The sequence below is a fragment of the Aedes albopictus genome, chromosome 1 (genome assembly GCF_035046485.1).
Source record: "Aedes albopictus strain Foshan chromosome 1, AalbF5, whole genome shotgun sequence".
In the NCBI taxonomy this organism is placed as follows: domain Eukaryota; kingdom Metazoa; phylum Arthropoda; class Insecta; order Diptera; family Culicidae; genus Aedes; species Aedes albopictus.
In genome coordinates, this window is record NC_085136.1 from 182,123,560 (window position 1) to 182,145,573 (window position 22,014).

The window sequence follows — 22,014 nt, forward strand, 5'->3', positions numbered from 1 at the left end:
GGCTTGCGGTGAAAATTACTATTCTGAGGGTCAATTTAAATACACAACGCCACTAAATTTGTGCAGACTGAGTTTCGTTTCAATTCAACAGAATTATGTTTTCAATTTTACAATGGACTCGATTTTCAATTAAAAAAAGTTTCTGTTAGCAACCGGATTCGAACCAAGAATCTTGACATCACCAGGCTCGCACGCTACCACTCGGCTATCGAACCGGTTGATGTGAGAAGAAACAAAACGCACACAATAAGCGTTGGTGGGTCGATGATCATGTTTTGCCATGGTAAATTTCAAAACATTTTTATGCTTGTCATTACTGCAAGCCGCCTTTCAGTGTGGAAAATGTTGTTCAGTTACGTGCATAGGAGGAGCGAGATGGGATTCGTTTTATCTAATGGGGATGAATGGATGTTGTTGTGGAGCTTCTTGAGCATGTTCTTGAGATTGGTGGATAAAAATATGCCACGTTATCATTGAGGAGGGAAATCACCTTATGTGAAACAGAAATCATAATTCTAAATAAAACAAAAACATCCCCAGGTTATTACAGCTACCATGGTCCAATCAAACACAATCTTTTGACAAATCCTCGGGGGAACAATTAGCTTCTAGGATACACGGGATGTTACTGCTTTTAAATCGTTTTCATTCTGAACATCGCTGCTGTTTCTCATGGACATCCATCGGTCAGTTTGATTTTGAAATTTATATTGACTGATATAAACGTCAGGTACGACAAGCCGCCACAAGCCGCACTGGCAGCCGCCGCATGAAATTACTATATGCGTGCGGTTGAAATTACTATATGAAGGATAAATTTAAATACACAATGCCATTAAATTTGTACAGACTGAGTTTCGTTTCAATTCAATAGAATAATGTTTTCAATTTTACCATGAACCCGATTTACAATAAAAAAAATCCGTTGGCAACTGGATTCGAACCATGAACCTTGAGTTCACCAAGCTCGTACGCTACTACTAGACTACCGGACCGGTTGAAATGAGAGAAAGCAAAACGCACATCAGAAGCGTATGTGAGTCGATGATCACGTTTTGCCATGGTAAGTTTGAAAACATTTTTCTACTGGTCATTACCGCAAGCTGTCTTTCAGTGTAGGCACAGGGCCTGCAAGCCCTCTAAGATAGCGTTATACACCCATATCCTTTTCGTGACGAACCAGCACAATTGTGCTGTTCAGCAATAGCAGGGTTGCATATTTTTCATCTGTTTAGTCTTTGTTTTGTGTGATCTAAACTGTTTTAATAATTGAGCCGTTGATTATACTTGTTTGTGTGCGAACAAACTTTTGTTTACGTTGCATGTGAGATTTACCCCTATAAGTTGACCAAAAAGGGAACCAATTCCGTAAAACATGAGAAAGTTTTATCTGTCGCATCTTTTTCATTTCCGATTTAGGTAGTCACAGCAAAGAATCGAAAGTTAAAGTAGGTCTCCCATATGTGGAACAAAAATTGTTGTTTTGTTGTAAAATTTAAAAGTTCTAGACAGCTAAAGTTGAGCCATTTGTATGGAAATTTCACTTTTTAAGCTCCATCCCGAAAGCGATATATGACCTACTTCAGTGCTTGTGATTTTCAAGGCTTATAAGCATTTGAAAAGCTTGTGTAGAGCTTATTGACATATAAAAGCTGTTTGATGACCCTTTATGCGCTTAAAACTAGTGGTTACCTGGGTAGCATAGGGAAATGTTTCCGTATGAAAACAAACCAATCCACTTCGGGAGCAAAACAGAGAAAGGTGATCAAAGGTGGTCCACTACACGAATTTATGCTGGCCTGCTTTCTCTTACAGAAAATTCGACGTTTGAGAGGTGTCGGCACCTGATCGAACAAAAAAAAACACGCTGATAAGAATCGATGCTTACACGTGGTTCTTCCTGATACATGCCTACCCCCGTTGGTTTGACCGACACCTCATGCAAACCAACGGGGTTCATTTTTTAATTTGAACTTTTAGTAACCCTGTGGGCATCGAAAAACACACTGATGGCAACCCTTTTTGCTGTTTTGTTTTGACTCTGCGTTCCGTTTCACCCCGTTTCATGAGCAGTATGACGTTTGAACCATTTTTAGTTTTAAACGATGTGCAGATTAGGCCCATACAGCCGAGGCGGTAAACGCACGGGTATTCAGCATGACCATATGACCATGCTGAGGGTGACGGGTTCGATTCCCGGTCGGTCCAGGATCTTTTCGTAAAGGAAATTTCCTTGACTTCCTTGGGCATAGAGTATCTTCGTGCCTGCCACACGATATACGCATGCAAAATGGTCATTGGCAGAGGAGGCTCTCAGTTAATAACTGTGGAAGTGCTCATAGAACACTAAGCTGAGAAGCAGGCTTTGTCCCAGTGAGGACGTTACGCCAAGAAGAAGAAGAAGAAGAAGAAGATGTGCAGATTAGAGAGTTTACAGATTAGATGCGGTCAAACCAACGGGGGTTGACGGTAGCTAGAAAAATTAGGACTGAATAGGAATTTATCGTAATTACAATAAAAAAATGTGTACAACTCTAGCAAAACTCGTTTTTTTTTTCAGCACTGGAGTAATACTACTCGGCAAGCCTCGTTGCATAAATGTACGACTTGTTGCATAAATATCCATTAAGGTACACCGGGGCAAGTTGAAACGGGTGGGGCAAGATGAAACAGCAGGTTAATATGATGTTTTCTAATGATGATAAACAGTTTGATCGCCATAACACATAGTTTTTGATTCAAACCATCTTTTAGCAAAGGATAAATTTCCAAATTGTATTGAAATCTATTTCAAAACTTCGTGTTTCATCTTGCCCCACCCGTTTCAACTTGCCCCGGTGTACCTTAACTCATTCCCAACGCTGAAGTAAATTGATTTGTGAATGTCGCGCCTGCTGATCCAACAAAAAAATCACTTGATAGCTTGTGGCTCCACCACAATCAATATTTTTGTGTTCCTAATTAAAAAAAAAAAAAAAAAAAAAATATTTTTGTGTTCCTAATTTGTCCCTTTTTGAGTTTTTTCATGCGTACAGTTCGGTCCTGCCCTGTCAAAACAACTCATATAGAGGCTTGCAGCAAAAACATAACATCATCGAATTTTCATACGATTTGTAAACATTGCCCTAAAATTTTTTTTTGAGGGCAAGGACAGCTTTATGGACCGACGCCGAAGGAAAGAAAGAGAAGGAGACAATGATGACATTTGCGTGCAAGCGCTCATACTCATGCTGGTCAAAAGTTACCCACATACCCGTTTTGTTTATTGGCAGCAGTTTAAATCTTAAACTGCAAGACACCGCCATACATCGGCGCGACACGAAATGCAACCGACAGCAGAGATGGCATTTCACCGTAGCGATTCACTGCGGCGTCAGTTAATCGACCACACTGGGGATAGAAACATTTTTCACCACACCAAGAACCCAGTTTCTCTTGTTTTGGGTGGTGGGTAGACCAAGCGCTAGTGTGTGCTCTTGCTCGTTTGCTTTGGATCGCGTGTGTCTCACTCTTTCGCGCGAATCGCTCTCGCGCGCTCTCCCGTGTTTTCACCCAGCAGTCACCGCACTCTGGCGCAAAAACCTCACTGGAGCGCGCGCCTGGGTGATTTTTTACACTTTCACCGGAAAGAATTTTGAAGCGCTCTCACCGCACTGTTGTAACCAGTGGTGTGTCTGTCTGTCAGAGTTTTATGAGATTTTCGCGGTGTAGTGATTCGTTTAATGTTTAAATAAATTATACCAAGAAGATCTTTGATCAACCGCTGAGCATCACACAATACCACCCACCGCCCACCGGACAGCTAGCAGCCACACCACATAGTTCCGCTACTCACCACCAGACATCGCAGGCGCAAGGACAAGGAGGCCATTAGGGGTAGCGTTTAAGGAGCCATGATGGGGCGAATTGCAGGATAGCGGGAACTCGTGGTCGAAGGAGGTTCTGAATAGACGTTGCGCTATTGCTCCCCGATCATTGGCAAGCCAAAACTCGAAGAGCATTACCAAGCAGAAATTCAAACGAGATAGATGTGCTCAAGAAATTATCCGGAAAGTTAAGTTGGAGTTTGACAAAAAGTATAGAAAATAGTTGAAGTTAAAGATAGTGGAAGAAGCTGAAGATTAAAACAATCCAGGCCCCCTTGGTTTCCTTGTAGAGTCCGTGTAGAGAGACCCGAGAGTCATTGTGTTGACCTACCGGCTCCCATCAAGCGCAGTTCTCGACCCGAAACTGCGAACGTAGGACGGAACCCTGACGGGAGAGTACCGCCCACCACAGTGCCGTCACCAACTGTGAGTGCAGCCATTTTGCCTGGAGCTTCGCGGCATCGTCAAGCCAAAGACCGCGAACACTCGGCACCGTTAAGCCAACGGAAAGGAATCAAGCGAGAGAGGAGGAAGTGAAGCCGACGTAGCGTCGCTGGTCGAGAGGAGCGAGCCAGCGACGAAGAAGGAAGGTGGAAACGTGGGTGGAAAGGAGTGGCTGCGGAACGGAGTAGGGCCCCGCTAGAAGAAGAAGACAGTGATAGATAAGGTAGGAGATAGGCTGTAAGGAAGTGGGAGGAATAAAGGTACCTGTGTGCACGAAAGTCGAAATAAAGTGGGAAAGTGTGTTTGCAAGTGTTTTCTTGGTCGCGACTGGTCACGCGCATATGCCGACCCTGAGGCAGTGAAGAAGGGGGTCTCATTGATGCCGGATAGGGGGAGGCCCCATTAGTTACCCTGTTGTGTGACATTGTGATCAGGGAGCTAAGAGATTTATTTCTACACACCAAGCTTGCGCGCATCCGAATCGCAGTGGTGGATCCACATATAAGAGACGGGCTCCTGTTGAGATGCATAGAGTGAGTGGTGTATTTTCTATTTCTCTTTTCTACACTGAGGATATGGACATTTCTGACCGACATAGGGTCATTCGACAATATTTCGGCAAACTTCGGCCCTTTTTTCACAAAATTCGTTTTCCTGAGCTTGGCTTGGATCTGAGGCAATCTTTGATTATTTCATTCGCAAAATCATGAAACATTTCAAATAAGCAGAAAATCATGGCTTACGCAGCAATTTAATCGGTTTAGTGAATACCCCTAATGTATTAAGGTACACCGGGGCTAGTTGAAACGGATGGGGCAAGATTAAACAGCAGTGAAGAAACAGGGGGGTAAGCAGTAATAAATAACAAAAGTTCCATAAACAAATAAAAAAATACATAAATAAATCAAAAGTTTCCATAAATAATTGATTTTTGAGCAATTAAAAACGTCAAAAATGCAATGAATAACTCAACTGTTGCAATAAAAAAAGCCATTTTTCCCACCAAATAGCTTCGAATTTTCCAGAAATAAATTCGATTATTCCATAATAAATTAGAAAATTCACAATAAAAAAATATCGAAAAAGCAATAAAAAAATCAAAAAGTGCAATAAAAAATGACTAAATTACCCATGAAAAACAAATGCAGGAAAGTATGAGGCAGTGAAATGCTGAATCGCACTTATATGACTGAAACGACTGAAAAGCGTAACTATGGTTGCAATTTACCGAGCAACTGCTTGCTGTCCGAACTCGCTATCGCTCGTCGGACCTAAAAAGAGATAACATCTATGTTTGCATTATACCGGGCAAATTCTTGGATCTGTGGTTTGCCTAGAACCGAAACGATGCAATTGCGGTGCATCGGATATCGGAAACTTCGGCGGCCTCAGTTCCTCAATCCTCTATGCGGCTTCGCCGCATGGTCTATGTGATTTTTGGCTCAAAATGCATTTAGGTTTATTGCTCATTTTTTGTCATTTATTGATAATTTATTTTTTCGTTTATTGCACTTTTTGAATTATTTATTGCTTTTAAGATATTTTTTTATAGTGAATTTTCTAATTTATTATGGAAAAATCGGATTTATTTATGGGAAATTTGAAGTTTTTTGGTGAGAAAAATGGCTTTTTCATTGCTACAGTTGAATTATTCATTGCATTTTTGACGTTTTTAATTGCTCAAAAATCAATTATTTATGGAAACTGTTGATTTATTTATGTATTTTTTTTGTTTGTTTATGGAACTTTTGTTATTTATTACTGCTTACACCCCTGTTTCTTCACTGGGACTTTTTGAATTTTTTATGCAGAATGCCCACTTTCTTATGAGTCGTTTATATTTTAGCCCTATTGTAACCTTTTGTTCTTTGTTATAAGGAGTGTATCGTAAAGTAGTTGAAAATGTTTACAATAGCCTCAATAATAGTTTAATACAACTTTTAAGTAATTTTATTTTTGGAGCTACTGTATGAATCCTTGAAAAAAGTAATGGCTTTTATGATTTTCTAAAAATATTCTTTTAACTGGGTTTTTAACCTAGATTACTAAACGCATGTTTTTAAATTTTTGCACACCTTCTTAAAAATTGAAATTTCGAAAAAAGTACGATAATGTTCGAAAGTAGTTAACTTTTTTATGCAAATATAATAGGCTCCAGAATCCTCATGATATAGGCAAATTATTTTTTTCAAGAAAAATCTCCACTGCATTTAAGCGCAATTCTTAAAAATGAAAAAAGGACATTTTTTAGGAACCCCTTTTTTCTATGCTCCTCCAAATCATGTTTACGCAAATAAAAAATACATAAAATGAAAAATTCGCATTTTTTTAATAGGGTATGTTTTTTTAATTTATGGACGAGTAAGTTAGAGCAAAAAATTGAAGTTTATAATCTTTTAAGATATTAAAAGCAGATCGTCAAAGTTTGACCAAAAAATAGACGTTTTTTGGAGTGGATCATTTTGTAGATATAGGAGATTTTTCTATCGAAAATATGAATTTTAAAAACCGGTGTTGAATGATAGGTTATGTGCACATAACTGTTAACAAGCATCAATATTTCCCAGATTTTTTATCGTACACATTTTATTCGCTACAGATTTTTGGAATGTTGAAAAATCTTAACAAAATTGCATTTTGTGCAGATTTTTATTTTGTGAGGTGTATTCATTTAACTATATTTTCTAAATCACTAAACATTTTCCAATTTTTTTCCAAGCTGTTCTAAACTTAGCTATATTGTGAAGATTTCATAGAAGAACCGAAATGAAAAGACCAACCCAGCTTCGAGATAGAGCAGTCTGAACATTTTCAACTACTTTCCGATACCTCCTTAGAGATAAAAAAAACCATTGTTTTCACTAAAGCTACTGTTTTCACTAGAGAACTATCGATATTCAAATAGTTGACGTAAGCGCCAATGTGGTTTTCAACACACTTTAGCAATTTCAATAATAAATAATACAAAACTCAAGATTTTCTTACACGTTGACATCTAAATAACGGACCCTACTAAAAAAAACTGGTCAGAAATATGCACATGCGTGACATAGGGTAGCAAACCACTTGGGCAGCGGCCGGTATTTTGGGCGCTCTTCGCTATAACCCAGTCAATTCCAAATTAAATGACTTGAAATTTTGCACTATACGTATCTCATCGTGTTCCAAAAATTGTGTCAATTGGTTCAGAATTGACTGAGTTATAGCAGAAAAGTGCCCAAAATAGGACCCCTGCCGAGATGGTTCCACTTCCCTATTAGCTTGTGTGCTGACATTGGCAATGTTGGTTACGTCAAGGGTTACTTCGACTATGCGAACATGGGCAGAGAATTGTGTGAGAAACGACAGTGAAAAAAAGAGGTAATTGTAATCTTAATTGTTAATTTTGTGGTTAGTTTTGTGGTATAAGCGGATAGACAACCTTCAATGACGTCAACCTGTTATAAATCAATTGGACAGCTCCGACCAGCCTTTTTATGTGTTTCTCCCAGTGGCTGCTCAGGACGTCTCCTGGAAGGATCGGGATAAGTTCTAATTCTCGATCACCACTCAGACAAAAACATTGTCGTTGTAAAAGAATTTTAATCTTGGACAATTAGTGATGCTAGAATTGGAGAAGACTCCATAGATTGCGTCAGAATTCCAAGATAGAAAATTTCGATCGGAATCCTTGTTGCAGGGATTCCTCCAAGGGCTCTTGCATGATTTCCTCCAGGAATTCCCCCAAAAATTATTCTAGGAATTCCTCCAGAAATTCCTCCAAGATGCCTGCAGGGATTTATTCCAGGAATTCCTCCAGAAAATCCAAAAGGCATTTCTCCCGGAACTCTTCCAAGAATTCCTACAGAAAACATCGAGGAATTCCGCGAGGGATTCCTCCAGGAAATCCTCCACGGATTCCTCCAGGAATTTCTCCAGAATTTCTCCATGAATTTCTGCAGGAACTCCTCCAAGGATTCATTAATGAATTTCTTCAGAAATTCCTAAAAAAATCCTCAAAAAATTCCTCCAGAAATCCCTACAGGAATTCCTTCAGAAATTCCTCGTGGAGTTCCTTCAGACATTTATTCCGCAAATTTCTCCAGAAACCCTCATATTTTCCTCCGGAAATTCCTCAAACAATTCCTCCAGAAATTCCGTCAGAATTACCTCCAGGAATTCCTCCAGAGATTGCTCCTGAAATTTCATCTGGGAAAAATCCTCTAGCAATGTCTGCCAGAATTCCCTCCAGGCATTCCTCTGATAATTGCTCCAATGATTCTTCCTGAAAATCCTAAACAAATTTTCACGGATGTTTTCCAGAAATTCCTCCAGAAAATTATCCTAGAAATTCTCCAAGAATTTCTACAGGAATGAATCCAGAGGGATTAATTCATGTACTTCTTCAGAAAATCCTTTTAAAATTCCTTCACAAATTCCTCCAAACATTCTTTCAGAAATTGCTCCAGAAATTCTTCCAGGGATTCCTTCAAAAAATCGTAAAGGATTTTTTCACCGGTGTCTTCCAGAAATTCCTCCTGGAATTCACGAGAAATTTATCCAGGAATTCCTCCAGAAAATTATCCAAGAAATTCTCAAGGAGTTTCTTCAGGAATTCTTCCAGGGATTCATCCATAAATTTCTTCAGAAAATCCTTTTAAAATACCTCCAGAAATTACCCCAGAAACTCTTTCAGAAATGTCTCAAGGAAGAACGCCAGAAATTCCTCTAGGAATTTCTGCCAGAATCCTTAAAGAATGTCTCCCGGAACTCTTCCAAGAATTCCGCGAGGATTTCCTCCACGGACTCCTTGAGGAATTTCTCCAGGATTTTTTCCACGAATTTCTACAGGAAATCCTCCATGGATCCATTCATGATTTTTTTAAGAACTTTCTCAAAAAAGTCCTCCAGATATACCTCCAAGAATTCCTTCACAAATTCCTCGAGGAGTTCCTCCAGACATTCCTCCAGAAATTTCTCCAGCAAGCCTTATATATTTCACCAGAATATCCTCGAATAATTCCCCCAGTAATTCCTCCAGTAAATATTCCAAGAATTTCCCCAGAGATCCCACCTGAAATTTCATCTAGGAAAAACCTCTGAGAATGTCTGCCAGAATTACCCCAATATTTCCTCCAGGGATTTCTCCAGAAGTTGCTCTACGTATTCCTGCAGATGATCCTAAAGGAATCTCTCACGGATGTCTTTCAGGAATTCCTCGAGAAATTCTTCTAGGGATTCCTCCATGGATTTATCCAGGAAATTCTCAAAGAATTTCTTCGGAAATCCCACCAAGGATTCATCCATGAATTTCTTCGAGGAATCCTCAAAAATTCCTCCAGGAATTCTTGCAGAAATTTTTCGACGAAGAACTCCAGAAGTTCCTTCAGGAATTTAGCCAGCAATTCCTCCAGAAAATCCTCAGGGAATTTCTGCAAGAATTCCCTGGCAATGTCTCCAGGAACTCTTCCACGAATTCCTCGAGGAATTTTGCGAAGAGTTTGTCCACGGATTCCTCCAGGAATTTCATCAGCATTTTTCCCAGGAATTTCTTCATTGATACATTAATCAATTTCTTCAGAAATTCTTCAAAAAATTCCTACTGGTATTCCATCAAAAATTTCTCGAGGAGTTGCTTCAGACATTCCTCCAGAAAGTCCCCCAAGATGCCTCCAGGAATTCCTCCACGGATTCTTTCAGAAAATCCTAAAAGAATTTCTCCCGGAACTCTACCAGGAATTCCTCCAAAAATTTCTCGAAGAATTCCGCGAGAAATCCCTTCAGGAAAACCTCCAAGAATTTTTCCAGATTTTTTTTCAGACATTTCTCCAGAAATACCTCCAGGTATTCCTTCATAAATTCCTAAAGGAGTTATTTCAAGAATTTTTTCAGGAATCCTCATTTTCTTCAGAAATTCTTTTAATAATTCCTCCAGAGATTTCACATGAAATTCCTTCTAGGAAAAATCTTTAAGAAATGTCTGCCAGAATTCCTCTAATATTTCCTCCAGGGAATTCCTCCACGTATTCCTCCAGATAATCCAAAAGGAATTTCTCACGGAACTCTTCGAGCAGTTCTTTCGAGGATTCCTCCATGGATTCCTACAGGAAATTCACCAGGAAATTTTAAAGGAATTTCTTCAGGAATTCCTGCAGGGATTCATCCATGAATTTCTTCAGAAATTCCTCAAAAAAATCCTCCAGAAATTCGTCTAGGAGTTCTTTCAGAAATTTATCGTGGAAGAACGCCAGAAATTCCTTCAGGAATTCCTCCAGAAATTCTCCTGGGAATTTTAGCCAGAATTCCTTCAAAGAATCCTAAAGGAATGCCTCCCGGAACTCTCCCAAGAATTCCTCGAGGAATTCTTCCAGGAAATTCTATGGATTCTTCCAGGATTTTTTTCCAAGAATTTTCTAGAGATTCATTATATATATATATATATATATCATTATATATCCAGTTATTTCTCCAGGAAGCCTCCTGTATTTCTTCAGAATTTCGTCAAATTATTCCTTCGGGAATTCTTCCAGCATATACTCCAGGAATTCCTCCAGAATTACCTCCAGGAATTCCTCCAAAGATTTCTCCAGGGATTGCTCCAGGAATTGCTCCACTGATTCCTCCAGAAAATCCTGGAGAATTTTTTCTCGGAACTCTTCCAGGAATTCTTCCTGGAATTCCTCGAGCGATTCCTCCATGGATTCCTCCAGAAAATGCTACAGGAAATTCTTAAGGACATCTTCAGGAATTCCTTCTACGATTCATTCATGACTTGCTTCAGAAATTCCTCAGAAAATCCTACAGAAATTACTCCAGGAATTCCTCCAGGGATTCCTCCAGATAATCCTTTAGGAATTTCTGCCAGAATTCTCCCAGAGAATCCTAAAGGATTATCTGCCGGAACTCTTTCAAGAATTCCTTCAGGGATACCTCCATGGAATTTCACAAGGAATTTCTCCAGGGAATCCTCCAGGAGTTCCTCCATGGAATTCTCTACATGAATGTAATCCTAAATCAATTTCTCACGGAACTCTTCTAGGAATTCGAATCCTCAAAGGATACCTCCATGGAATCCTCCAGAAATTCCTCCAGAAAATTCTCAATGGATTCCTCCAGAAAATTCTAAGAGCATTTCTCTCGGAACTTTTCCGGAAATTCTTCTGGGAATTCCTTCAGGAATTTCTCCGAGAATTTGTCCAGGAATTCATCCATGCGTTTCTTCAGAAGCTTCTCAAAAAAAATCCTCCAGATATTCCTTAAGGATTTCCTCCAGGAACTCCTCCAAGAAGCCTTAAACATTTGTCCAGAAAATGCTCTATTTAAGAATACCTCCAGGAATTTCTCTTGTTATTCCTCCAAGAATTCTTAACACAACCTTTGGTAACAAAGGCGCTCGGCAACAAACGCATGTCAGGCGATGAGAGCAATAAAACAAACATCGCTTGCCGTGCGTGTGCTGATATTTCGGCTTTTCTGCTGAAATTTTCGACTCACATTATCGAATTCATAAGCATTTGGACGAAATAAGACTCTTGCAAACCTCAGAGTTGAGTTTCAGTTGTAAAACAATGCGAAAATCACGATGTGAATAGAACGAGACAAATATTCCTACCGTTTTTGTTGTGAACAAACTCGGGAGCGATGATGTCATTATCTGCTAACGAAAAAACAAAGCGTTGTTGCTGTGTCTTCTTTGTTGCCTATTTTTCGATTGCGGTGGCGTATTCTGCGTACACTTCATATAAATGATTCAAAGATGGTGCGTGAGATGGCGCCCAGATTATTCTGTGAACATCATGGTGGTGTATGCACACCAAAATTTTTGAAATGCTTCCAGCACGCAAAAAATCAGCAAAAGAAATGGCTGAACTTCAGCAACATTTTTGCTGAATTTCAGCACAACGTTGCTGATCAACTGTCAAAACTGCTGGATGGGTCAGCAAGCTGAAAAATAATTGCTGATACTCAGTAATTTGTATTGCTGAATGCAATCAGCACGCAAAAAACCAGCAAAGTTTGCTGAATACCAGCAAAAAAAAAATTGCAGTGTGGAATGCAAAGAAGCTGCATGATGTCACTATGGTGCATTAGTATTACCATGATTCTGTTATACTCAACATGTTTAATTTTAAGGTGCACTTGCAATTCTTCCATTGTGCAGGAAACTCAATGTGGCCAAAATGGTGCATCAAATTCAAATGTAAACCACACCATAATGGTGCATAAGATGCTTAGATGATATAGTGAATGCCAAAATGGTGCATGGAAAGCTTACACTTTGTACAACGCCTACACGCAGAAAAAAGCATGGTAAAATCCAAAATATTTCAGGTAAACTCAAATAAATTGTCAATTTGTTCTGGCAACAAAAATAAAACTGTTTGGAGCAAATCGAACGTCACATTTGAAGCAAATTCAATTCATTTTTTAAACAATTATGTATCTTCTGACAGGTTATGTTAGAAACAAATGTAAAAAAATGTTTTTTTTTGTGGCAGGTCGGCCCTACGGAAATATTTGTTTTCCAATTAAATTTACAAAATTATTTTCTTCTCTAGGAAAATCCACTTCCCGCGTGGCACTTTCAATGCCAACATCATGTAGATATACGCTCCCGGGATATACGCTCAATGGGATTTCGTGGAAACTTTTGGTGAAACTTGCCTTTTTTGCAAGAGGAAATCTTGTTTGGTGATGCAGCTGGAACTTGAGAGTTTTGTTTATGTTCTCGACGGCGGAACGGGGGGCTCTTCAATGGGTATTGTAGAAATCAATATGTAATTGAGTTTGTTTTAAAAATTAATATTTTAGTTTTAAATATTTTATCAGTTTACCGAATAAACATGAATATTTTTGTTTCAAACGAACGAAATTTGTTTCCGTGTAAATGTATTCTATTATAATTATACTAGATCGAACTAGATTCCATTGCGCTGCTTTCACTTTCTACTCTATCATGGTAGAATGATGAGCACGGGGATGTTAATGTGTGGCTCTTGTTGGGGTCCATTATGAGTTGCCGTTAGTCGATATCCAGGATTCCGGGTCCGTTGGAGCATATGCTCTGAAGAGGGTCAGCTGCCAGCTGCTCTCGGGGGGAAGAGCAACCGACGAAAAATTGCAAGTGCCGGGGCTGGGATCGAACCCATGACCATCCACTTATGAAGTGAACATGTAGCCACTACGCTACGGTCCCCGGCAAACCATGGTTCTCTTATATTCAACATATTCCATATTTAGGAGCACGGGTTGCAAAAATAGTGCAGGAAACTCAATGTGGCACAGAAATCAACATGGCCAAAATGGTGCATGTTATGCAAATATGGTGGTTAGTTAAAAGATGGTGCGTGAGATCAGCCTAGATGATTCTGAGAACATCATGTTGTGCAATGAGATACTAAGGAATTGTATGTGTCAGTGGTGCATTAGTTGCTACCATGATTCAGTGATCCTCAACATTGCGTGATTGCAAAATGGGGCATAGAATTTAATGTGGTGCGGAAGCCAGCATGGATCAGGTACATGGAATACAATTCGGTGTACGATATGCCAAAATGAATCCTGTAAAATTCAAATGTGAAATAAATGCTTAGATGACATATGAGATGCTCAGATGGTGCATGGAACTTGAAGATGTCAGTTTCATGATGTCAGTTATATAATTCAATTATTTTCAATATGGCGCATGAGATGTATTTTTTTTATAAAGGAGGGGGGGGGGTTTAGCAAAAAGTCAAATTCTCAAAATACGTTATTTTTTTACAGTGTTTAATTTTTAAGGAAATTCGAGTGTTTTGGTGACGAAAGAAACATGGAGCAAACATTATTAAAAGATAGCTTTTCTAATAGCAACCTTAAGGATTTTTTATTTTTGAAAAATCGCTTTTGGTTGGTAAAAAAATATGTTCCAATGCCAGAAAAAAATCGAATCTCAATGCCCATAAAATAATCTTCCTAAAAGTAACCGTTTCATAGATATTTGGAAGTTAATTTCATGATTCTCTCAATATTGTCTATCCGGTTGGAATCAAGACCGACATTCAATCAAAAATTGCAATTTTCTTGGTCCACAAGTGTCGCAACTGTTGCGCATCTAGTGCGCTGTGTTGCTGACAACAACGGGAAGGATGCGCACTACATTTGACATGATTAAAAAACGTCGCGAGTTGGGTCGCGTCGCGACTTGATTGTGCGAAGTCCGGTTTGGTGGCGGCCCGACAATATGTAAAAAATGGGCCCTTTTCATAAGTTATTTATGATGCTACCCAACAACACTCTGTTAATCCCAACACATTTGTATATCCCACCAGCTTTCTGTGGCCGACAAAACCCTCACGACGAAGATAACAAACCTGCTGATAATATCCAAAGTCACCCTGTCTAAAACGATGGATATTGGATATGTTGTAATTTCCGAACAGAAGAACAACTTTTCCGTTACTTGGAACTTCCAATAGACTGACTTGAATTTTACACAAATGACGTATCTTTACACACGAAAACATGAGATTGATTACAGAAAATACCAAAAGAGTACTTCTGCTCTAATTTCGTCAAAAAATTATACCGAGCAGGGAATGTTATTGGACGTGGAGAGAAAAAGTGGAATTAAATAATTATTATCATTAAAAAAATGCCCTCTATGTTACTAATTCTGTCCAATTAACCATGGAATTTGATTATTCTGCCTATTTTGCTTCGACCTTAGGGGGCATCCATTAACCTTTCAGGACGCGCACCAGTTTGATCCTAAAACTGCACCGTTCTCGCGCCGTATACTACGAGCGAGGTTATTTGGTGGTGTTGTACTTTTTACAACGGCGCGCGCCCTGAAGGGTTAGTACAGGGGATGGCCAAAATGTTTGGGATAGGCAACTTTTTTTTCTCTCACTAAAAAGTTCAACATGCTATAACTTTTCATAGAGTGCATCAAAAAATCTCAAATTTTGACTGTTTGTCAACCTATTATATGTGCATCATTGATACAAATTTGGGCTTGATTGAATCATATTTCGCAAATTTAGAACCGTTTGGGTAAAACACCTTTTTTTTGACAACTCATTTTTGAGCTGTCATATCTCGGAACCCAGTGAACCGAATTGAATGAAATTTTGAACGTACACTAACAATGAGTAAATGCTTCACAAACCATTAAAACATAGGTACTTTTTAAACGTTGAAAAAAGTTATCATGCATTGGCACTTTTTGGATTTTTCTCGAAAAAATGTATTTTTTTTTACATCAATGTCAATAAATTTTAGTGTTGATATCCAAAGATTTTCCACTTCTGTTCTCAAATTATCTCTAATCAGATATATTAGAGCCTATTTAGATTGCAGGAAGAACACATTTAATAATTTTTGTGGGGTATTGTAAATTTTACATATTTTTCTCTATATGGGCAAAAAATTCAACCCGGTATAACTTAATTCGCCGTGAGAAAATATTACATTTTATAACGTCGTATCAAGTATCAATATATTGTTGATAAACGTTAAAAAATTCATTCAATTCGGTTCACTGGTTTCCGAGATATGACAGTTCAAAAAATAGTTGTCTAAAAAATAGTGTTTTACCCGAACGGTTCTTACTTCGCGAAAAATTAATCAATCGAGCCCAAATTTGTACCAATGATGCACATATAATAGGTTGACAAACAGTCAAAATTTGAGAATTTTTGATGCACTCTATGAAAAGTTACAGCATGTTGAATTTTTTTGTGGGAGAAAAAAAGTTGCCTATCCCAAACATTTTGGCCATCCCCTGTATGTCACGCTAAAATTGGAAATTTTCAACCATCCCTGGCTCCTCTGAACGTGACGACAAACTTAATGTATGACCGCTTATGTGATGGGTTTCATTTCATAGCATAAAATAGAATAACATTTTGAATATAATCAAATTATGTATAATGTTGTTGTCATATCTGAATATGATATAATTGTGATCGATTAAAACAAAATCTCTAACGACAAATCAAGTCTATTATGCGTCAACGAGCTCAATGTGACGACATATTACCCTGCTCGTGTACGTCTGACAAACAAGGATTCGAATGACGGAACTGGCAAAAAAATGAGTATAAAAGTTTAGCCTTATAGGTGTCAAAGAAATTATAACACAATTTGAAGTTATTTTGTTAAATGCTATCATATTTCATGGAACAAGTTTTGTAATATTTTTGTTATGATCATAACACAAGTTGTTATATTTTTGTTATTTTCAGTGTGAATTTTGTTAGAATTTTTGTTATTTTAACTACTAACGGTACATGTTATATAACAACACTTGTCATAAAAATTTATTGTAACAGCTTGTTATAGTTTTGTAATGTCCATCTAGTCGGGTTTCAATTAAAAACTGTATGAGTACTCTAAGAACACTAAGTTGAAGAGAGGCAGGTCAAGTTCCGTTGTGAACGTCGAGCCATAAAGAAGAATGAAGAATGTGTTCTAGCGGGCATGACGCCTATAGCACTAGTGGTGGCAGAGGACGAAGAGTTTTTCGAGCGACGCGGCATAAGACCTACCGAAAATCCCGTACATTGTATTGTATAACGGGTGTTTATTTGCTAGTCACATAAGGGCTAATTGCATTTTCAAGTATTGTACCGTAAAACGGTACATTGATAAGTTTTCAGCAAATGTGTTCAATATTTTTCCATGTAATCGTATTTTTCGTAGTTGTATATTAATAAAACAAGACTGGGGTCTCAGTTATCAACTGCAATTGAAAGATAGGACAGTTTTAATTGTTTTGGGTGGCAAATAATTCTTTATATGAGCGAGAATCATATTTTTATGTTGGAGTAACTTTGATAGTGCCCTGAAAAACACATCAAACCCAAAAAAATATCAAAGATTGCAAAGCAAAGAGTATCAGCATGCTGAGAGAAGCTGTATAGAACATATTAGATTTATTAAAAAAAAAAAATACACGGCGAATTTTACAAAATTATACATATTAAATGTACTGAGTACTGAGTGAAAAACCTAGTGATTTAAGCTATCAAAAATCATTACGTGTAAAAATATATATTTTACGGTACATCAACACATGACTTTATGTTACGCACAGTAGGTTCTCTTTATTTGAGTTGTTTTTTGATTTTTTTGAATAAATTTAGAAAACAATAGTTTTGAACTACGTGTAATTACAGGGGTATTAAATTCTTTAAGGCTTTTATCGGTGTATGAAGATTTGTGTCCCAATTTACAAAATTGATTCCATTTTGTAAAAATATGCTTTGTTAAGAGATTCAATGCCAGATTTACAATCTGCTATGATCAATCAACCGAAAATAAGTGGCTATTTGTCGAAAAAATAGTCAAAGCATTGCATTGTTGTAGAGCAGCTTGTTTGAGTTTTCCACCATAAACTTAATTCTTTTTGAGCTTTCATCAAACAGTAAATAGTAACGGCATCATCACATTTCCCGAAGTAACATTATCCGAACCATTACCATTTAATTCGGTAGAAATTCGACCTGGCCACAGATCAGGGTGATTGCGGGCAGTAGCTCAGGATAGAGATCTTTCACTCTCGGCATCTGTACCACCATGGGCACATAGGATCGAAAGTGGTAAAGTTAGTATGAATGGCATGGTTGCTCAATGCCAACTGAATCGTATGAAAGTTGAATTATTGCCACTCCGAGAAATGTGATATCTACCACCAAATCACCCTCTTTATGCGTAGGCTTACCTATTTGTATTTGCTTCAGTAGCAAATGGCTCTGCATAGATGTTTCTAACTGGTGGAACTCGTCTCGGTAATGGCGGAGGTACTGGATTGTACCCATCCATGATTGTATCACAATCGTTATATTTCATGGATTTCATCGTCATTCTGATCGATTATTGCGACACCATATAGTCAAGATCAAAAATCAATAATTCGTAGTAAACACTGCTTTTAGCCTCGGCCTGTTCAACCGTATTCTTCTTGTGCAGCTGGTTTTCGCTACGCTGCAGTCGCATGAGAAGTGTTTTTTACACTAACTCCTGACGGCTTGCTACACATTCTGTTTCACTTCTAGGGGCCAGGCTCGACCCATGCCGCTGCACTACGGATGTATTTATATTTATTAATAGCAGATTTCGTGTCACCGATTTATGATTCAAATTTTACATTTTTTAGAGCTTGTGCCGTAAGAACACTTCACTTGCTTCTTGTGGTGTTTTTGGATTGATTTATTCTTCACGTTTGGAAATTCGTTCCCGACTACTACACATCACAGTTTAAACATTGTTCGTAATCACATGGTTTTGCACATTTCAGCGTATAGGGTATAGTGTTGATCGGTAATTCGACACATATTTTCCAGCATTCGTAGGGAGACCGCCTCAACAATTCAGCGTTATTCGGCAGGGTGTTGCTATTTTGCTCAAAACAAATATAGTTGGAGCACAGTTTGTTTTTTCCTTTTATTTAATTTTTTGTAAGTGTGACAAAAATACGGTTCTGCAATTGTAACTTCGTACAGGGTAAATTTGGAAGCGTAAGATTACCAATGGAACTGTTACCCTATGCGATGATTCTTCCGACAATAAGGGAGATATAATTCAATTAGTCTTGATTTCATTTTATTTAATTTTGATTTTGTTGCTTTACTTTCTCCTTCTTTTTAGATCTGCCTGACTACGGAGTATATGTAGTCAGTTTTGCGTACAGATACATGCGCATTTATGTTTCAAATTTATTTCGTGTTCTAGCGAGCACATACGTGTGGTAACAAATTTAAGCAACACACAGTTGGCTGAGCATTTATGCCACTTGTACTGGATGCTCTGTCAGATCAGGTCAGGAATTTTTCAGTGCCAATAGAATGTGCGGTTCATAATCTAGAAGCAAGTGAATGAAATTAACGCGATACCGTGGAGAGAAATGCAACGTATAAAGATGTATGGTATGTGCTTTGACAATATTGCATCCTAAACAAGAATACTAATTTTAATACAGGGTGACCAGTGGACACTCAAGTTGGTTCTTAAGCCTTTTCCAGGTTTCATAGTCATTGATTTATTTACATCATATTCTGATTTATCGACCGTATTCTATTTATAACTTAATCATTTTATGGCTATATCGGTCTTTTTCTACTCAGAGTATAAGGGAGTAGAGATCAAAGTGGATAATGAAATGATAGATATGATAGTATTCGCTAGGTTGCGAACAAGTATGAAAACTTTTATAGAAGGTGAAATTAGGCAAATAGGCCATGTAATGAACGAATACATCGAATGCGTGAAACTTCTGCCGCACGACCTGTGCTTTTAAACAGATCGGCTTGGTTGGTAGTTCATACCACCTTACCAAGACTGGCAAAAGTTTCAGGCACCCGACTGCCTATGTATTGTTCTGTTTTCATCACAAGTTCTATCGATCGGTAGCTTTTTCGGAATTCACACTCCGTTCATACGGGTACTATAATCAAAACACTGACTTAATAATAATCAAATCTGGAGCAACATTTGAAAAGGGCATACAAGCATTGGTAAACATTGACTTCACACGTCGCTCCTGAGCCCCCATCAGCTTATTCACACAAACTAAGGCCATTATCAGATAGAGCGAACATTGATCTTTCGGATAACGGTGTTCATTTGCGTGGGCGGGCTGCTGTTATGCCCTACGGAGCGTTTTCGAAAAAAGACACAAGACCTCTTGGGCCCTTTTCAAATGTTACTCCAGAAATATGCTTGATGCAAAGCAAGAATAGAGTAGGCTCCTAATGTACAGTTACCCTAAAAATTGAGCGAACAATTTTTTTTCCAAAATACAATGTCTCAATGCCCCCATGTCGAACATATAGGTCATTTAGCAACCCTATAAATATATGATGTTTTGGTGTACATTATTATGGTCTAAATTGAAATAGTTTTGAAGGAGAAAAACTTAAACCGGATGTATAATTGATCGGACAAACGCCGATTTTCATACAAAATAGCCGACTTTGAGAGTATATTACTATAGTTTGCTTTGATGGACTAAGCTCAAATTTTGACATGGAACTACAAGTATACAAGTGATCGGACAGCGGTTCCCCTTTGATTTACACGTGTGCTGCTGTCCGATCACTTTTGCACATTTTGAACGTCTGGTCACGCCTAGACCTGCGAACGAAAACTTGTACTTCGTATACGTAAAATTCAGCAATACGAAAATATCTGAAGTTCCTGTCAAGATTTCTTAAAAAAGACTTTACTTGGAATCCTTCGAATATTTCTCCCATAATTTCTTATAAGAATTTCATAGGTTATCCCAGGATACATTCTGAGGAAAACCTATGGAAAATCTCTACGAGAATTTATTTAAGAAATCACTAAAAGAGAATCTCGCGACAATTTCCTGTAAAGATTCCGGGAAGAGTTCTGGGAATAATGCAGAGAAAATTTGTAGATAAATAATCTTAGGTTGGTAACTGCAAGAAATCTGATACAACTCAAGCCTGACTCAGAAAGAAATCATGGGAAATTCAAAGCGAAATAACAGCAATAGCTCCTACAGAAATCCCAGAAGGGACCTTGGAAAGAATGTAAGGAGGAAGTCCAGGATAAATTCAGAAAAACAATCTGATCGGGTGCCTGAAACTTTTTAAAGTCTTGGTAAGGTGGTATGAACTACCAACCAAGCCGATCTGTTTAAAAGCACAGGTCGTACGGCAGAAGTTTCACGCATTCAATGTATTCGTCCAATACATGGCCTACTTGCCTAATTTCACCTTATAAAAGTTGTCATACTTGTTCGCAACCTAGCGAATTCTATCACATCCATCATTTCATTATCCACTTTGATCTCTACTCCCTTATACTCTGAGTAGAAAAAAAAAACGAGATCGACATAAAATGATTAAGTTATAAATAGAATACGGTCGATAAATCAGAATCTGATGTAAATAAATCAGTGACTATGAAATCTGGAAAAGGCTCAAGAACCAACTTGAGTCATACCAGGACCAACACCAGAAAGAACATAGTAGACGTTCGCTCGGTGCAGGATTTTCAGCTGGGATATTTCTTACAGGTTTTCGTGGGATTTATTATGAAGATTTACCTGAGATTTCTCTCGGAGTTTCTCCTGGAATTTCTCTCAGATTTCAGTAGACGTTTGCTAACTGCAACTTGTTTACGTTTCACTTTCCTAATGCAATTCGATAACTGCAACAAGTGACAGACGCCAAAGAACTGTCAGTTGCTGCATAATATAGCCAATGTGCAAACATCGCAGAAAAACATCGCATTGCAGCAAAAGTCTATGCATGCATCCATTTTGACGGATAGCTCAAACTAAACACTCGAAAACTTTTTTATTCGTGCCAACAATTAGATAAGGGGCTGTCCATAAACCACGTGGTCATTTTTTTGGGATTTCAAACCCCCCCCCCCCCCCCCTTGTGGTCATTAGTCCATACAAAATTTTTTATATGTCCATACAAAATGATCATTGGCCGAACCACCCCCCCCCCCCCAAATGACCACGTGGTTTATGGACAGCCCCTAATTTCTATGGACTCTTCCAATGTTTTATCATTTACGAAATAAGTTTTTCCTGAGTACTCAATATATTCCCCTAACATTCCAAAATTTTCCCTGTTTAACAAAATTCACTGAAGATTCCCGATTTTCCACGTAGTAGACACCCTGATGAAGTTTTATAAGTTTGAACTTGTATTTATGCTTGTTTGATAAAAAGTCTCACTAACAACATGCTCAATCGAGATAC

General features: G+C 38.2%; 1 protein-coding gene across 2 annotated transcripts in view; it reads left to right on the forward strand.

Moving 5' to 3' along the window:
* Positions 1-18,835: 18,835 nt before the first annotated feature.
* LOC109406996 (UNC93-like protein MFSD11) overlaps positions 18,836-22,014 on the forward strand; it is a 465,065-nt gene continuing 461,886 nt past the window's right edge. The window contains exon 1 of one of the 2 annotated variants that reach the window (XM_062845932.1): positions 18,836-19,198. In XM_062845932.1, coding sequence (XP_062701916.1) covers positions 19,196-19,198 — 3 coding nt within the window. In that variant the 5' untranslated portion in view covers positions 18,836-19,195. The remainder of the gene's footprint in view (positions 19,199-22,014) is intronic. The other variant, XM_062845933.1, reaches the window with a different exon arrangement.